General features: G+C 45.8%; 1 protein-coding gene across 1 annotated transcript in view; it reads left to right on the forward strand.

Annotated features, from left to right (window-relative positions):
- Positions 1-13,764, forward strand: part of LOC127750869 (uncharacterized) — a 17,276-nt gene extending 3,512 nt beyond the window's left edge. Inside the window, exons 2-4 of the mRNA XM_052273503.1 lie at positions 1,784-2,002; positions 11,057-11,503; positions 13,294-13,764. Of these exons, the coding sequence (XP_052129463.1) occupies positions 1,784-2,002; positions 11,057-11,503; positions 13,294-13,608 (981 nt within the window). The 3' untranslated portion in view covers positions 13,609-13,764. The remainder of the gene's footprint in view (positions 1-1,783; positions 2,003-11,056; positions 11,504-13,293) is intronic.
- The last annotated feature ends 1,122 nt before the right edge of the window (positions 13,765-14,886 follow it).

Genomic DNA, 14,886 nt, shown 5'->3' on the forward strand with positions numbered 1-14,886 from the left:
TAAAAAACGACGAGATAGTGCGAAAACTTTTCAAACACATGTTTGGGAAAAAACGCACGTGTGTTATTCCAGGGTCGCAAACTTGTTGCGAACGTAAAAAATAAAATCCCTTCAAAACAATGTAACACAAAAAATGTTACACTAAAAATTGTTACACAAAAAATTTTGTTGCACAAAAATTTTGTTACTCACAGAAATGTAACACAAAAATTTTGCTACGCACAAAAATTTGTAACACACAAAAAATTGTAACGGAAAAAAATTTACGGTTTTGCATAGGCCTCTTACGGGGAAAGGATTTACCGCAAAAAAAAAATTCTAACGAGCGTTGCAGCATGCCTCCTGGGCGCGCATGGAAATGCTGCTTATAAAAAAACAATGTCAGGAGTGGGATTCGAACCCACGACCCCCCAAGGGGACCCACTCTTGTCTTCTTAGACCACTCGGCCATCCTGACACCGTGACTATGTAACTCTTCCACCACCCTGGGCGGCTCTGGCGCGCGTGTGGCGGACGCGGCGGACGCGGCGGCCTCGGTGCGCAGGCGGACTCCTCGGCGGCGACCTCGAGGGCGGACGCGTTCTAACCGGTGCGCGGGCCCCGGGCGGCGGGACCCGGACGGACTCCTCGGCGGCGACCTTCCCCGGGCGGGCGGCGGCGGGCGGCGGCGGGCGGCGGCGGGCGGCCCCACGCGGACTCCTCGCGGCGGCTACGATGACGGCCGTCTTAGGTTTAGGTTAGCACCCCTTACGATTGGCGGTAGGCCCTCTGACTTAGGCTTGGGTTAGTGCCCACAACCTGGAGGATGGAGGTCACTCGGGTAGGGGTGACCTGAGAGGTCTGGGGCGACCTAGGGGTCAGGGCGTGACCTGGGGGTCAGGGGGTGACCTGGGGGTCAGGGGGTGACCTGGGGGAACCAAGATGGCGGCGGGTGACCTGGGGGAACCTATACTACTGCTTTTGAACAGGAGCCAAAATGGCGATAATATAATTTCATTACCGTTTCCATCCCTGCTATACATGTGTAGGGATAGTGCCACACACACTTAGTACATATCCTACACAGGTGTATAGGAAAATTCCGATACTTGCATGGTAAGAATACAATCGCGTATGGTAGAATTACCACACGTCTGTAAGGGAAAATTCCAATACATGTACATAGGAATTGCTGCAGATACATTTATAGGAAATCTACCATAGATATTTTTTACAGTGTAAAAAGATGCCGCCAGTGGTTGACTCGGGGATTTTGCAAATTTCGAGATGGAAGTACTCAAAAAAAATCATATAGCTGAAATACGAAAAAAATGGGAAGTCTATTGTGATTATTTTTCGAGTACTGTCATTTCGACATGTGTAAAACCCCAAGGTCAACCACCGGAGTAACTAGCAATTTTCTTGACCGTCGCAGACCCATCAGTTACGCTACAATCGTGCACACCAAAAGAAGCTGCATCGTCCTAGTTGAGGGCGAAGCTTAGCATGTTCCTGCTAAGTGTGCGTACCGGCAACAACGGCAAAATTAGCGTCCATGTATGATCTTAATACATCTTTAATCCTAAATCGATGCGGCGTATAGTTTTTATGTAGTGACGATTCTTGCAAAAGCCTTACATTCCACAGGTCTGCCCCCTTAACGCGTTAGTGCTAGAATTCTGTAGTTTGGCGAAGCAAAATGATATCCAGAGCTGAGAATCATCATTTTAGTGCGTTACTTTATCCCATATTATGGCTTACTGTTTCATAATCGCATGGTTTGCTGACGACTCCGACTGCACAGCCATTGTGGCTGTTTCTCAGGCTGTGCATTGGTCTGGCGGTGTGCAAGGTGCTGCAGGAGTCCGACTCCTATCGGGCAGCAGAAAAACCACTGCTCGCCTTGACATCTTGCTACAGCGCGAATGTGGCCCTCACTGTTATTCGCCAAATGCGTTACTGGAACATCCTGCGCGAGATAAAATGTCTTGCCGAGGTCTTAGAGGATGACCTGGCCGAAGAGGTAAAGGATAAATGGTACTTGTAAAGAGGAGTGACTCATCAGTACATTTGGACAGGAGCAACCTATGGGCTGTTGGGAGGTAGATCCTTACGACACATTTTTCAAGTAAAGATTGTGAGTTGGATCCCAGGGTACCGACGATAAAGAAAGGAACCGCGTGGAATGTGTTTAAGGGCATATTGGGACAGTTCATCAAAAGTGGCCGACATAACACTTCAAACAATTCCAAAATTGTCTAATTTTGTAGATAACTGGCCTATTTAGACTTCCAGACCGTACGGCGCTATGTATGTTTATATGTCATAGGAAAGCGCGCCAACTGTTTCAATGTGCTCCATCCCATGCATTTTTCTGGTGTCCCAATGTGCCCCGTACCCGGACACATTAGGACAGGTGACACATTTTGGGGAAATCTCTCTACAGCCGAAGAGAATGAGAAAAAAATGGACTAATGGACGCCACATATTAATGTGCAATTGTAGCCAGTACCGGTCATTCTACCATGCAATAAGGTCTCCGACCTACATCAAAAAGAAAACTTTCGTCCAAACGTACCCCACCTTCCCTCATAACACTGGCAAGGGGCTTTATGACAGGGATGGAAACGGTAATGAAATTATATTATCGCCTTTTTGGCTCCTGTTCAAAAACTACGGGCCTTTATGAACTTTCGACACCGTGCCGCAATATATTAGAAAAGGCTCTATCCCAGCCAAACGGAGTTGCCCACAATATTTCCTTTTCTGGGGAGATGTGGCCACTTTTTTTAAAATTATTGGCTGAGCGATTAGCGAAGCCCATAACTCCACTGACCGGAAAAGTTTCATTCTCTTTGTCTGTTTGTCTGTGTGTTTGTTTGTCTGTCTGTCTGTCCGCACGATAACTCGAGAAAGAATTGAGATAGCGACCTGGGATTTTCAGGGTCGTTTTGTATCATAAAAAGACAGATCGAGTTCGAAGATGAGCATTCTAGCTCAAAAATTGACTTTTAAAAAAATCAAAAACCACAGGTCGCAAAATACATATTATTTTTCAAACATTTTTTTTATGGGCTCCTAAGGGGTAACTCATGAAAGTAGAACCCTTTGGGCGACAATTTTGTCCTTTTTGCTCTATCTCTTACCGTTTGGGTGCTAGAGAGCATTCTTGGCGAAGATAAGGTGAAAACGACAAAATGGTCTATTAAATCGTAAAATTTAACTCGTCTGGGGTGTCAGCGCCGCAGGCGCAGGCCTAGCTATATGTGCGCCAGGCGCGTCGCAGCGTAACAGTGTTTCGTGAGATATCGCGAAGCCTGATACGCGAGACGTGGTCTGGCGTACATATAGCTAGTATTAGGGTGCCGGTAATTTAATTTCTTAGATAAAAGTTGCCACAACTCCTAGGTTAAGCACATATTGCGAACAACCCTGATGGGATCAGATGAATCCTTTTCTACTCTACCAATGCACGGTGTCAAAAGTTAATTGAGTCGCATAGCTTTTGAACAGGAGCCAAAAAGGCGATCATATAATTTCATTACCGTTTCCATCCCTGCTTTATGAGAAGAATCAGAAACACTTTTAATATATTGGGGTTTCGAACACAAGTGGGAGCATGAGCGGCACCACATCCGCAGGCATTGTGAGTAATTGAAATTTAGAACAGTTAATTTCCAGGTTGAATAGTGACCCTTCATATTCATTTCTTGTGCCTATCGTTTGCTGTTTAGTCGTGGACTACTCGTCCATGCGGCCTGCGGGTAAAGAGTGGGTTAGAAAGCAGGTTCGATAATTGTACTTGTGAAAGCGATTTCAAAAACACTCTTGTCTGGGCCTACTTCGTGGAATCAAAGGAAATGAGGACAAAGGGTTAAGTTTTCACAGAAGTGGTTGGCTAGCGCTAAGAGTAAGAGTCTACAGACTGTCAGATATAACTTCCCGAAGGTTGTGCCCACGCGTCACGGACTGACTTTTAGAATTTTTTTTTGAACTTCATTCGCTTCTGTACGATATACGCGAGATTTCTCGGGGTTAGTAAATGTTCCAGTTAATAACTATTAAAAGGGGCTTTCCAGAGACATGAGTGCGCCACTTGTATCTTTTCAAAGTTGTCGGCACGGACCGACAAAAAGGAAACTCCTCTTTTTTCATCACTCACATTTCGCTCAATCGCTCTCAAACCACCAAAGATGTCGCGAAACCAAAAAATACCCTTATTAGAAATTTTTGCCTTCTATCCATAGCCCCAAAGCGCACGCGTCTATCTCTGGTAAAAGGTCTTTTCAAAAGAAAGACGATGGTGATGTCGACAAGATTCTAGTCTTGTCCTGTCACGAGATATTTGCGAAAAACCTAGGATGTGCTCATTCGGATCGCCGCTCAAAATTATAGGGGCCCAATCCCCCCCACCCCCACCCCTTGTCCCCTCCCGGTCATCTCATGGGCGAGGTCAGCATAGAGTGTCCCCTCCCGGTAACCTCACTTGCAAGGTCGGTACAATGTGTCCCCTCCCGGTAACCTCACTTGCAAGGTCGGTACAATGTGTCCCCTCCCGGTCACCTCACTGGCGAGGTCGGTATACAGTTTGTCCCCTCCCGGTCACCTCACTGGCGAGGTTGGAAGAATGTGTCCCCTCCCGGTCACCTCACTGGCGAGGTCGGTATACAGTTTGTCCCCTCCCGGTCACCTCACTGGCGAAGTTGGAACACCCTGTCCCCTCCCGGTCAACCTCACTGGCGAGGTCGGAACAGTTTGTCCCCTCCCGGTCACCTCACTGGCCAAGTCGTAACAGTGTGTCCCCTCCCGGTCGCCTCATCGGCGAGGTGGGACGAGAGTGTCCCCTCTCGGTCACCTGCTTGGCGAGGTCCGAACATGGTGTCCCTTCCCGGTCAGCATTCTGACAAGCTCGAGAGGGCCTGTCCCCTTCCGGGCACGTCCCTTCCCGGTCGCCGTCTTGATACGCTCGGAGAGATCTGCATGTCCCCTCCCGGTCACCTCCCCGACGAGATCGGAATAGACCTGTCCCCTCCCGGCCAGTATCCGGACAAGCTCGGAATGGCCTGTCCCCTCCCGGTCACCTCCGCGATGAGATCATACTGCACCTGTCCTCTCCCGGATCAGCCGATCTTATTTCCCGCCGCCGCCGCCGCCGTGTCCCCCTCCGAGTTCGAGGTGAAAAAGTCATTTTTTTCCTGTTCTGAGATCACGCACTTTTTGTGAAATGCACCTGTAACGTTGCGACGAGCCTGGCGCTGGCGCACATATAGCTAGGCCTGCGGTGCTGACACCCTAGACGAGCAAATGGGAGGGTAAAGGGGAACAGGGTAGAAGGGTGCAAAATGCACGAAGGTCTGAAATGTTGATGTCCTGGGGTGTCATCGCGTTCTATGTTAAAATACAAGATTTTTGATACCCCTCTCGACTTGATCTGACCACCAGAAAAGGTCCCGCCAGGCTGTCAAAGTTTAACATAGAACTCTTATGGAGAATTAGTCAAAAAAGTGAAATTTCCCGTTTGAGCCTTTCGGTCGCGAAAATTTGGGAAAACTCGACCGGAAATGGAATCTACGCGTGAAAATGCATACGGAGACGTGTCGGACGTCATATTTCATCAATAGGTCCCTGAGCTATGATATGGCAATTTTGGCAAAATTTGCGCTAAATGACCATTTTTCAATGAAATCACCATGTCATAGCTCAGAAAGCACTTGATGAAATATGATGTTCGATACGTCTCCGGATGCGTTTTCACGCGTAGATTCCATTTCCGGTCGAGTTTTCCCAAATTTTTGCGACCAAAAGGCTCAAACGGGAAATTTCACTTTTTTGACTATTTCTCCATAAGAGTTCTATGTTAAACTTTGACAGCCTGGCGGGACCTTTTCTGGTGGTCCGATCAAGTCGAGAGTGGTATCAAAAATCTTGTATTTTCACATAGAACGCGATGACACCCCAGGACATCAACATTTCAGACCTTCGTGCATTTTGCACCCCTCTAGGAACAGGGCCTTCCGGGCCCAAAATTTGACATACTGAAACCATTTGCAGGGGTCTTATACTCTAAAATTAGGGATATGAAACTTCTGCTGTTCGGTAACGGTTTTCATTCAAAGTTCGAATTTTGACAGATTGTTAGGTAAAAATCAACGCTTTAGTCATGAGAGAAAGGCGCCCTGGAGAAGAAGCTTTACAGCGCCGACTACCCGCTTTTCTGACCGGGAAACCAAAAGGCTCGTAAAATTGTCATCTTGCGAGGACGACGTGAAGCCCATCGGATTCCTTAGTGTTTTCCCCATGGCATGCTCTTTTCGGCGTAGTTCTGCGATCAAAACTACGCTTTCCCGAGCCGATGAAAGCGCGCTGTCGGAGGTCGGCGGAGCCGATGGCCGCCCTGGCTGCCAGCTCGTCTGTCCGGTTTGGCATATTCCAGCTCATTTGCGCAGTAGTGTGTGAGCCGATTCAGTTCAAAGTTGATATTCAGAGGTTTTTGAGGGTGCTGATTCCATTTCCGGTGTCGGATTTTACTTCCGGTTTCATCTTCAGTGCATTGTGGGGGCATGATGGATCGCGTTAACATCGCGTCCATGATGAAACCGAAAGTAAAATCCGACACCGGAAATGGAATCAGCACCCTCGAAAACCTCTGAATACCAACTTTGAACCGAATCGGCTCACACACTACTGCGCAAATGAGCTGGAATGTCCCAGACCGGACACACGAGCTGCCAGCCAGCTCGGCCGTCGGCTCCGCCGACCCCCGACGGCGCGCTTTCATCGGCTCGGGAAAGCGTAGTTTTGATCGCAGAACTACGAGGAAAAGACCACGCCATGGGGAAATCACTCAGGAATCCGATGGGCTGCAGGGCGACATCGAAAGATCTAATTTTTACGAGCCTTTTGGTTTCCCGGTTAGAAAAGCGGGTATTTGGCGCTGTAAAGCTTCTTCTCCATGGCGCCCTTCTCTCATGCTTTAGTGATACTTGATAATTTAGCGACCATTAAAAGCTTAAAAAAAGGGTGTGGTTCGACCCTTAATGTGTTGTTTAAGTATTATTCCCTTTACAATTCTGTGACATGAAGCCTTTTTTACGATTTAATAGACCATTTTGTCTTTTTCACGTTGTTTTCGCCAAGAAATGGCCCAAGGCGCCAAAACGGTACAAGATAGAGCAAAACGGACGAAATTTGCTCTCAAAGGGCTCTACTTTCACGAGTTACCTCTTCGGAGCCCATAACAAAATATTCGAAAAATACAAATATTTTGCAATCTTTGGTTTTCAATTTTTTTTAAAGTCAATTTTTAAGCTAGAATGCTCATCTTCGAACTCGATCTGTCTTTTTATGATAAAAAACGACCCTGAAATTCCCAGATCGTTCTATCAATTATTTCTCGAGTTCACTGATGAGCAATCAAAACAGCGTAAGTCCACTAACCAAAATTTTACAGGAGACTGTTTAAACATTCTAGTTTGAGAAATTCTCATAGTATTGTTGTCTGCTCCAAATTAGTTTGAAGAAAAAAACATCAGCAAACAGAGAAAATTGGTTTATTATTTATAAACTTCAGAATTGGCTTTGAAAATGGCACACGAGAAGGGTCAAAACAACGAAAGTCCAGGACATAAGGGCGAAAGTCCATGACAGAGCATAGCAAAACAAAGAAAGTCCAGCAATGAGCACCTTACCCCATTCGGCGGAACCATAACAAAGCAGAAGCCTCTTGTCCCTAAAATATCTCAAACGCCCTTAGTTTGGTGTTATTTTTGATAAAACTTGTGTGGTAGGGAGTTAATTTTTCACACCGAGGACGATAGGACTACTCATTTTAACCGAAACGCACGAGAAAATTTGCATGTTATGGTTCCCACTACGCGCTGCCACCTCGCCACCGAATGGGGTAAGGTGCTCATTGGCTGGCATAAAGACGAATGTCCAAGGATTTTGTGGACTTTCGTTGTTATGCTAGCACAAACCTGGACTTTCGCTGTTTTGACAGGTAACACCTGGACTTTCGCTATTTTGACAGCCCACACCTGGATATTCGCTGTTTGACAGCACAGATTTAAACTGTCGGTCTAACCAAGCAAAATTAGGTGACATCTTGCTGTCTGACGGATTCAAAGTACAAAGAGACATTAGTTTCTTTTTACAGTTGCTAACATCACTATCAAAATTATGTTAGTCAACTTTTTTATGTTTTTCAAATTTAAATTTGAAAAAAAATGATAACTATGATATTTCAAACTAATGTTATTGAAAAAGACGATACTTACAATGTTATCGGCACATTTCGGGAGAAACAACAATAGTTTTCTCAAAGCTGAGTGGACATGTGTGTTGTAGTCATTAACCTATACAATGACTAGTTTGCTATAATGCACTTATGGCTCTGGGAAGTTATTCTTGTTGTAAAAGCAAGTTCAAGAAAAGTTCAACTATTCTGCTTATTTTCCAGGAGCCTGTCAAGTAAGTTATCTTTTAGATACCTGTGTTAGAATAACAAACATTAGAAGCCAATGTGAATGTAAGGGATTGATGGCAGAGTATTTTATAGATCATGGTGACAAGTGATTTTGCTTAAGTAGAATGTGCATCCAGAGCGGAACTGATAAAAAACAACAGTCTAGTTATGTGCCACCAAAAAAGCGAATGTCCAAGTCTGATGTAGCAAAACAACGAAAGTCCATATGTGAGCTAACATAAGAGCGAAAGTCCAATAATTTTGTGGACTTTCGCTGTTATGTCAGCCCATGGTTGGACTTTCGCTGTTTTGATCTAAAAATGTATGGACTTTCGTTCTTTAGGTCAGCTCACATGAGGACATTCGTTTTTTTGTTGGCTCAAGGGTGGACTCTCGCTATTTGGTACTGCTCTGTATCCCTGCCGTTTATTAAGATATTTTAAATCCGTTTACACATAACGATTCGCCTTAAAGTATAGAGTTTACTGCTAACAAAAACCTTAAATGAGTAAAGGGTGGACTTACGTCCTTTTGTTGGCTCATCAGTGAGTTATCGTGCGGACAGACAGAAAAACAAACAAACAGACAGACAAACAGAATGAAACTTTTTCGGTCAGTGGAGTAATGGGCTTCGCTAATCGCTCAGCCAATAAGCCCACTCTTTTCCTTGGTGTTTTTTTCTTTTCTTTTGCTCTACTTAGATAAACGTGAAATTGTGTGAAATTACCCTCAAGAAGGTTTATATCAAAGTGCCCAATCAGAAATGTTGTTTTATGGCGATTTTCGATTGAAGAAACTACCTCCAGCGCTTAAACAGTGAGAGATAGAGCCAAACGGACAACATTTTAGTTCAAAGGGATCTACTTTCGCGAGTTATCCTTGGAAGTGCTGTATCAAAGTCTACAATTAGAAATCTTGTTTTTTGGCCTCTTCGATTGGGAAAAACTACATCTAGCGCATAAACAGTGAGAGAGAGCCAAACGGACAAAATGTTTGTCCGAAGGACTCTACCTTTACCCTGAGGGAGACGGAAAACAAATATTTTTTTTACTACTCCTGGACCAACTTCTGTTTCTTTATTACCTCCTCTCACCACCTGAGCTGTAGTAGCCAGGATTTGCACCAACCGTTTCGTTGTCCAGAAGTAACATCAATCTTACCCTGAAAAATTCAGACCTCTGGCACCTCTGGCACCTTGGGAAACGGGAAAACGAACAGACAGACACGGGGGCGATGACGCCCGCTTTTATAGCTATTAAGCAAAAGAGCGGGCTAAAAACTGACAAAAATATTTGACTGGGGCCAGATGGCACAAGTCGCCCAGCCTCGGAATCAGGGTGAGTTGGTTTGGGGCGAGTTGTACCATTAAACGACTTGGATGGAGCAAGTTGACTGTCTCCCCCCCTTACCGAGGTTTTTAGCCCGCCCTTCTGCTTTTAAAAAAGCATTATAGCGGGCTTATGCAACCGCTCTCGTGTCTGTCTGTCTGTCCGTCCGTCCGTCCGTCCGTCGTCCGTGTAAGAGGAAGGAGATGAGCTAGAGGTCTACAAATTTCAGGGTATCTTAGGGGTCACTTCTGGACAACGAAACGCTTGGTGCAAATCCTGGCAACCACACCTAAGGGGGTGAAAGGGGGTAACAAAGAAATAGGGGTTGGTCCAAAAAGTAGAAAATCAAATATTTTTTTATGGTCTCCTAAGGGGTAACTCGTGAAAGTAGAGCCCTTTGGGCGAAAATTTTGTCCGTTTAACTCTATCTTGCACCGTTTGGGCGCTAGAGTGCTTTTTCCGACGAAAATACGGCGAAAATGACCACGTTGCACATAAAGACGTACAAGGAGGCGTCCAATCGAAAAATGTCCGAGGAAGTACCCCCCCAAAATAACACATTCTGAATCGGAAATAACCCTCGAATTTGCCGTATCTTTCACTGTTTCGGCCACAGAGGTGGATACATTGAAAACAATGGCAAAAAGACAAGTTATAAGACTCTTTGACAAACAATATACAATCTAAAAACTGCGCGGGTTCTTTTTTTTTTTCTAAGCAAAGCAGAAGGGTGGGGTGTAGTCACGGTGTTGCCCCGTTACAGTCTTTTGTCATTTCCAAGGAGGAAATCTCTAGGGCCGCAGGCCCCCCGCCGAACGCTTTAGTTTACTCAAATATGCAAAGTAATTTACCGGTCACATTATTTATTTGATTAGAAATGGTCGGGCCGAAGGCCCGACCATCGCCGCCGGCAGGCCAAGCAGGCCCGGCCCCTGCCGAACGGAGTTGCCGGCGCAGCGAAGTGGGGCCTGCTTGTTCTTTATTGCTATGTGTAGTTTTCAGCAACGCTAGGGTAACAACAAATTATTATCAGGTATCAACGAATTTGTTTATTTTATGGATCCCGATATATCATTTTCTTGTCAAGAAATTATATTTGTTGAGAACAGCAAACAAATCCTACCTGATAACAATTTTGTTGTTACTGTAGTGTTGCTTGACATTATATATCTGAGAGTGTGGAATTGCACACAAGTTTCTCAGAACGTCTGCGAACTTTGTTCCCTTACACAGACTATTAAGGTTTGCACCTGACAGTGCTTTTTGAACTCTTTACTGCACACAGGTCTGGGTAGCCCGAACGAGGCGGAACATCATCTTGTTCTCCTCTATCAACCTAACCTTTGGCATTTCCCTCGGAGTAAGCATTACGCTGCGTTTTATTATCTCTGGTGACAACACATTGCTTCTCCTCTGGCCGTTCGTGCCGTACACGGGGTCCTGGGGATTGACCATCGCACAGCTAGTCACCGGAGTCTGCTGCCCTTTACTCTCCATAACAATATCTATCGTGGTGACTGCCTTGGGTTGCACAACGTCCACTGTGACCGGCCTTCACCACGCCCTGGCGCAGTGCCTCATTGCGACCGCCACTCCAGAGGCCGTTCGGAACGGAGCCAAACTGCACCAACGGCTGCGGCGCGTCACTCTGGATCTCACTGAGTTCTTTGCTGGCAATCTGGCCCACGTGATGGCGAGTTCTTTCTCTCACTCGTCACTTGCCATCGTTCAGGTAAAGGGACGCCGTTTTACGATCGTCCATTACGGTGATAAAGTTGTCTAGAAAAATTTTCTGTCAAGAAAAATTTTCATCTAATTCCCCCCCCCCCAAAAAAAAAAATCCCGCTTCAAAAAAGCGTTCAAAATTGGCCATTTCGACTCCAGGATTTTTCCCATGCTTTTTCCCCTATTTTCACAGGAAAGGTGTCTCGACACCCTTAACCCAAAACGGACCATTCCCGAATTATGCCCAGCCATAGAAAGTTTCCCGGTTCAAAAAAGCGTTTGAAAGTGGCCATTTCGCCTCCAGAATCTTTCCTATGCTGGGCAAAATTCCTACTTTTACAGGGATGGTGTCTTTTGACCCCCTCAACCCAAAACGGACCATTTCCGAATTATGCCCAGCACAGCAATAGTAAGTTTCCTGGTTCAAAGAAAATTTCAAAATTGGCCATTTCGCCTTCAGAATCTTTCCTATGCTGGGCAAAATCCCTATTTTATAAGAATTGAAAAAATATATACAAATTTCATAATTTTTACACTGGAAACGCAAGTGTGTGAATGGCGCTCACTTGTAGGTGAGCGAATATTCGTTCGTACACTTACGGATGTAAACGTGCAAATTTTCTAGGAAAAATTCCCACGTTTTATTCCCCAAAGTGTACGAATGGATATTCACACACCTACAAGTGTGCGACATTCACACACTTGCATTTCCAGCGTAGTTAAAGCTTTGACTTTAACAAAGCAATTCGTAAAATAACGATTTATCGTAATTGGTTCGTAAGACGAAGTTTTCGTACTAAAAATTAACCGAGAAAATTTCGTAAAATCACGATATTTATGTGTATAGTGATGTCCACACCAAAAGTCAAGTTTCGGAAAAACAGCCATACTTTGTTAACAGAATTGAGACCCTCTCAGATCAGCTGTAGCCCGCCCTCTCTTCTTATGCGTTGCTCAGTAGGGTGGAGTGAAAATCTGGGATCTTAAAAGTCGACATGAATTATTGTACTTCAAGATATCCTAAGACTAGCTGCAGGGTCGATTTGGAACTATCGAAGGTCCTTAGACTCCTGAAAAGGGCCTAAAGTTAGGTCTGCAGGGCTAAAACACCACTTTTTGACCTCCAGGGGTCAGTCTAGGGGTCCTCCGGGAAACAGCTATCTCTTAAAAGGTGCGGAATACATTCAAGTAAGTACCCTAGAAGTTTGAACCCGCTGCGCCATCGTCTTCAGCCTGGCCTTTCGACTTTTGTGTCCAAAAAACGCTCTTTTCCATTACCTGAAAAAGTGTTTTTCGCTCATATCTTCAGAACCATCGGTCTAACAGAAAAAAATAATAAAATGAAATCGTCTTGTCTTGTCGAGATGCATCGGGAATATCTTCTGTTGTCATATCCGTTCGACCAAAGTTTAGAAGATATGGTCAAAAATCGCAATTTTAAGCTGTTTTTAGACATCAAAAGTCGAAAGGCCAGGCTGAAGACGATGGCGCAGCGGGTTCAAACTTCTAGGGTACATACTTGAATGTATTCCGCACCTTTTAAGAGATAGCCGTTTCCCGGATGACCCCTAGACTGACCCCTGGAGGTCAAAAAGTGGTGTATTAGCCCTGCAGACCTAACTTTAGGCCCTTTTCAGGAGTCTAAGGGCCTTCGATGGTTCCAAATCGACCCTGCAGCTAGTCTTAGGATATCTTGAAGTACAATAATTCATGTCGACTTTTAAGATCCCAGATTTTCACTCCACCCTATTGCTCAGAACGTTTCCTTTGTCATCGGGTTGTTGTAAAATTGCGCAGGTGATTGCCAGCCAAGAAATGACGAGCACTACGTTTTTCCAACTATTTCGCGTACTAGTGGTCTTCCTTTGGCTGTCGTTCCTGAGCCAGGAGCTGTCCGACTCTAGTCTGCGACTACAGCGATCCGCCTACCTCGCCGCCACCGGCAGCGGCACGGCGCTCGCCGAGGCCCGTGCCCTGAACCTGGTCATGCTGGCCGCGAGCAGGCCGCCAGCCCTGACCTGCAAGGGCCTTGGCACGCTCAGTCTGTCCTCCGCGGGGCATGTTCTCCGCCAGCTCTATTCGGTCATCAACGTGCTGAAAAAGCAGAACTAGAAAGCACTCCACTAAGTCGTGCAGAGCAAGTAGTGCGCGGTCTAGTTTGCTGAATCTGGAGATAGACTGCAGTTTTGTGTCAAGCAAAGCTGCTTAGTAAAGCAGGATGGTACTTTTGGGCCAAATAAAGGATTTCGCCCAAAGAGGCATCGCAAATTTCCTTTAAGGAAGATTTTATAGGTCATCAAAAGTGTCCCACTAACAGATCGCATGCCCAGAAACAGACAAAAAATAAAGAAAAATTGCAGTTTTTTAGCCCGCCCTTCTGCTTTGAAAAAGCTATCTAGCGGGCTTATGCAAACGACCTCGTGTCTGTATGTGTGTCTGTCTGTCTGTTCTACTAGAAGGAGATGTGCTAGAGACTTGAAATTTTCAGGGGATCTTAAGGTCCACTTCTAGAGAACGAAACGCCTACGGCAAATCCTGAGAACCACCCCTAAGGGTGTGAATAGGGGTATCCAAGGTTCAAAAATTCTTCCAAAAAGTAATTTTTTTTGTATGTTCTCCTGTAGGGTAACTCGTCAAAGTAGAGCCCTTAGGGCGATAATTTCGTCCGTTTTGCTCTATCTCAAACCGTTTAGGCGCTAGAGGGTCTTTTTAGACGAAAATAAGCTAAAAATTGCCATAGTGAACAATAAGTTGTAGTAAAAGGCCTAAAAACCGCAAAATTGAAAGGAAACTCACGCCCCACCCCCAAAAAACGTTTTCTAAGCAGAAGGGTGGGTTGTAGCCAGGGTGCTTCACCGTTACATACCTTTCTCGAGTCTTTGGGGCAAACTCAAAGACGACGGGGTTAAGCGGGCCGAAGGCCCGCTACATCATTTGATCATGTTCTTCAGCAAATCGCGTGACAGAAATGGTCGAGCCGCAGGCCCGACCATCGCCGCCGGCAGGCCAAGCAGGCCCGGCCCCTGCCGAACGGAGTTGCCGGCGGAGCGAAGCGGAGCTGGAAACTTCGTTTTGCGGAAGGGCGGTCCTGCTCGTTAGGAAACCAAATGAAGTCGAACCGCGATAAAATCCGAACAGTCGCACCAGTACAACCCCGATGCAGAGAGGATGGGCTGCTTTCTGGCTACGTTAGATGCTTTCATGGCTCTAAAAATTCTGGCCAGCGGCTGGCCAGGAGACTGTTCCATGGGCAAGGTCAAGCTCAAGTTCGTGGAGGAGACATTACAACATGACGGAGTGGTCCTGGACCCTGCCAAAATGGTCAAGAACCCTGCGCTGCGCACAGCTCGACACATATATTTCTTTTTTTAATTTTCAGTATTTCCATTC

This window comes from Frankliniella occidentalis, unplaced genomic scaffold (assembly GCF_000697945.3).
Source record: "Frankliniella occidentalis isolate FOCC.00 unplaced genomic scaffold, Focc_3.1 Scaffold276, whole genome shotgun sequence".
Lineage (NCBI taxonomy): Eukaryota > Metazoa > Arthropoda > Insecta > Thysanoptera > Thripidae > Frankliniella > Frankliniella occidentalis.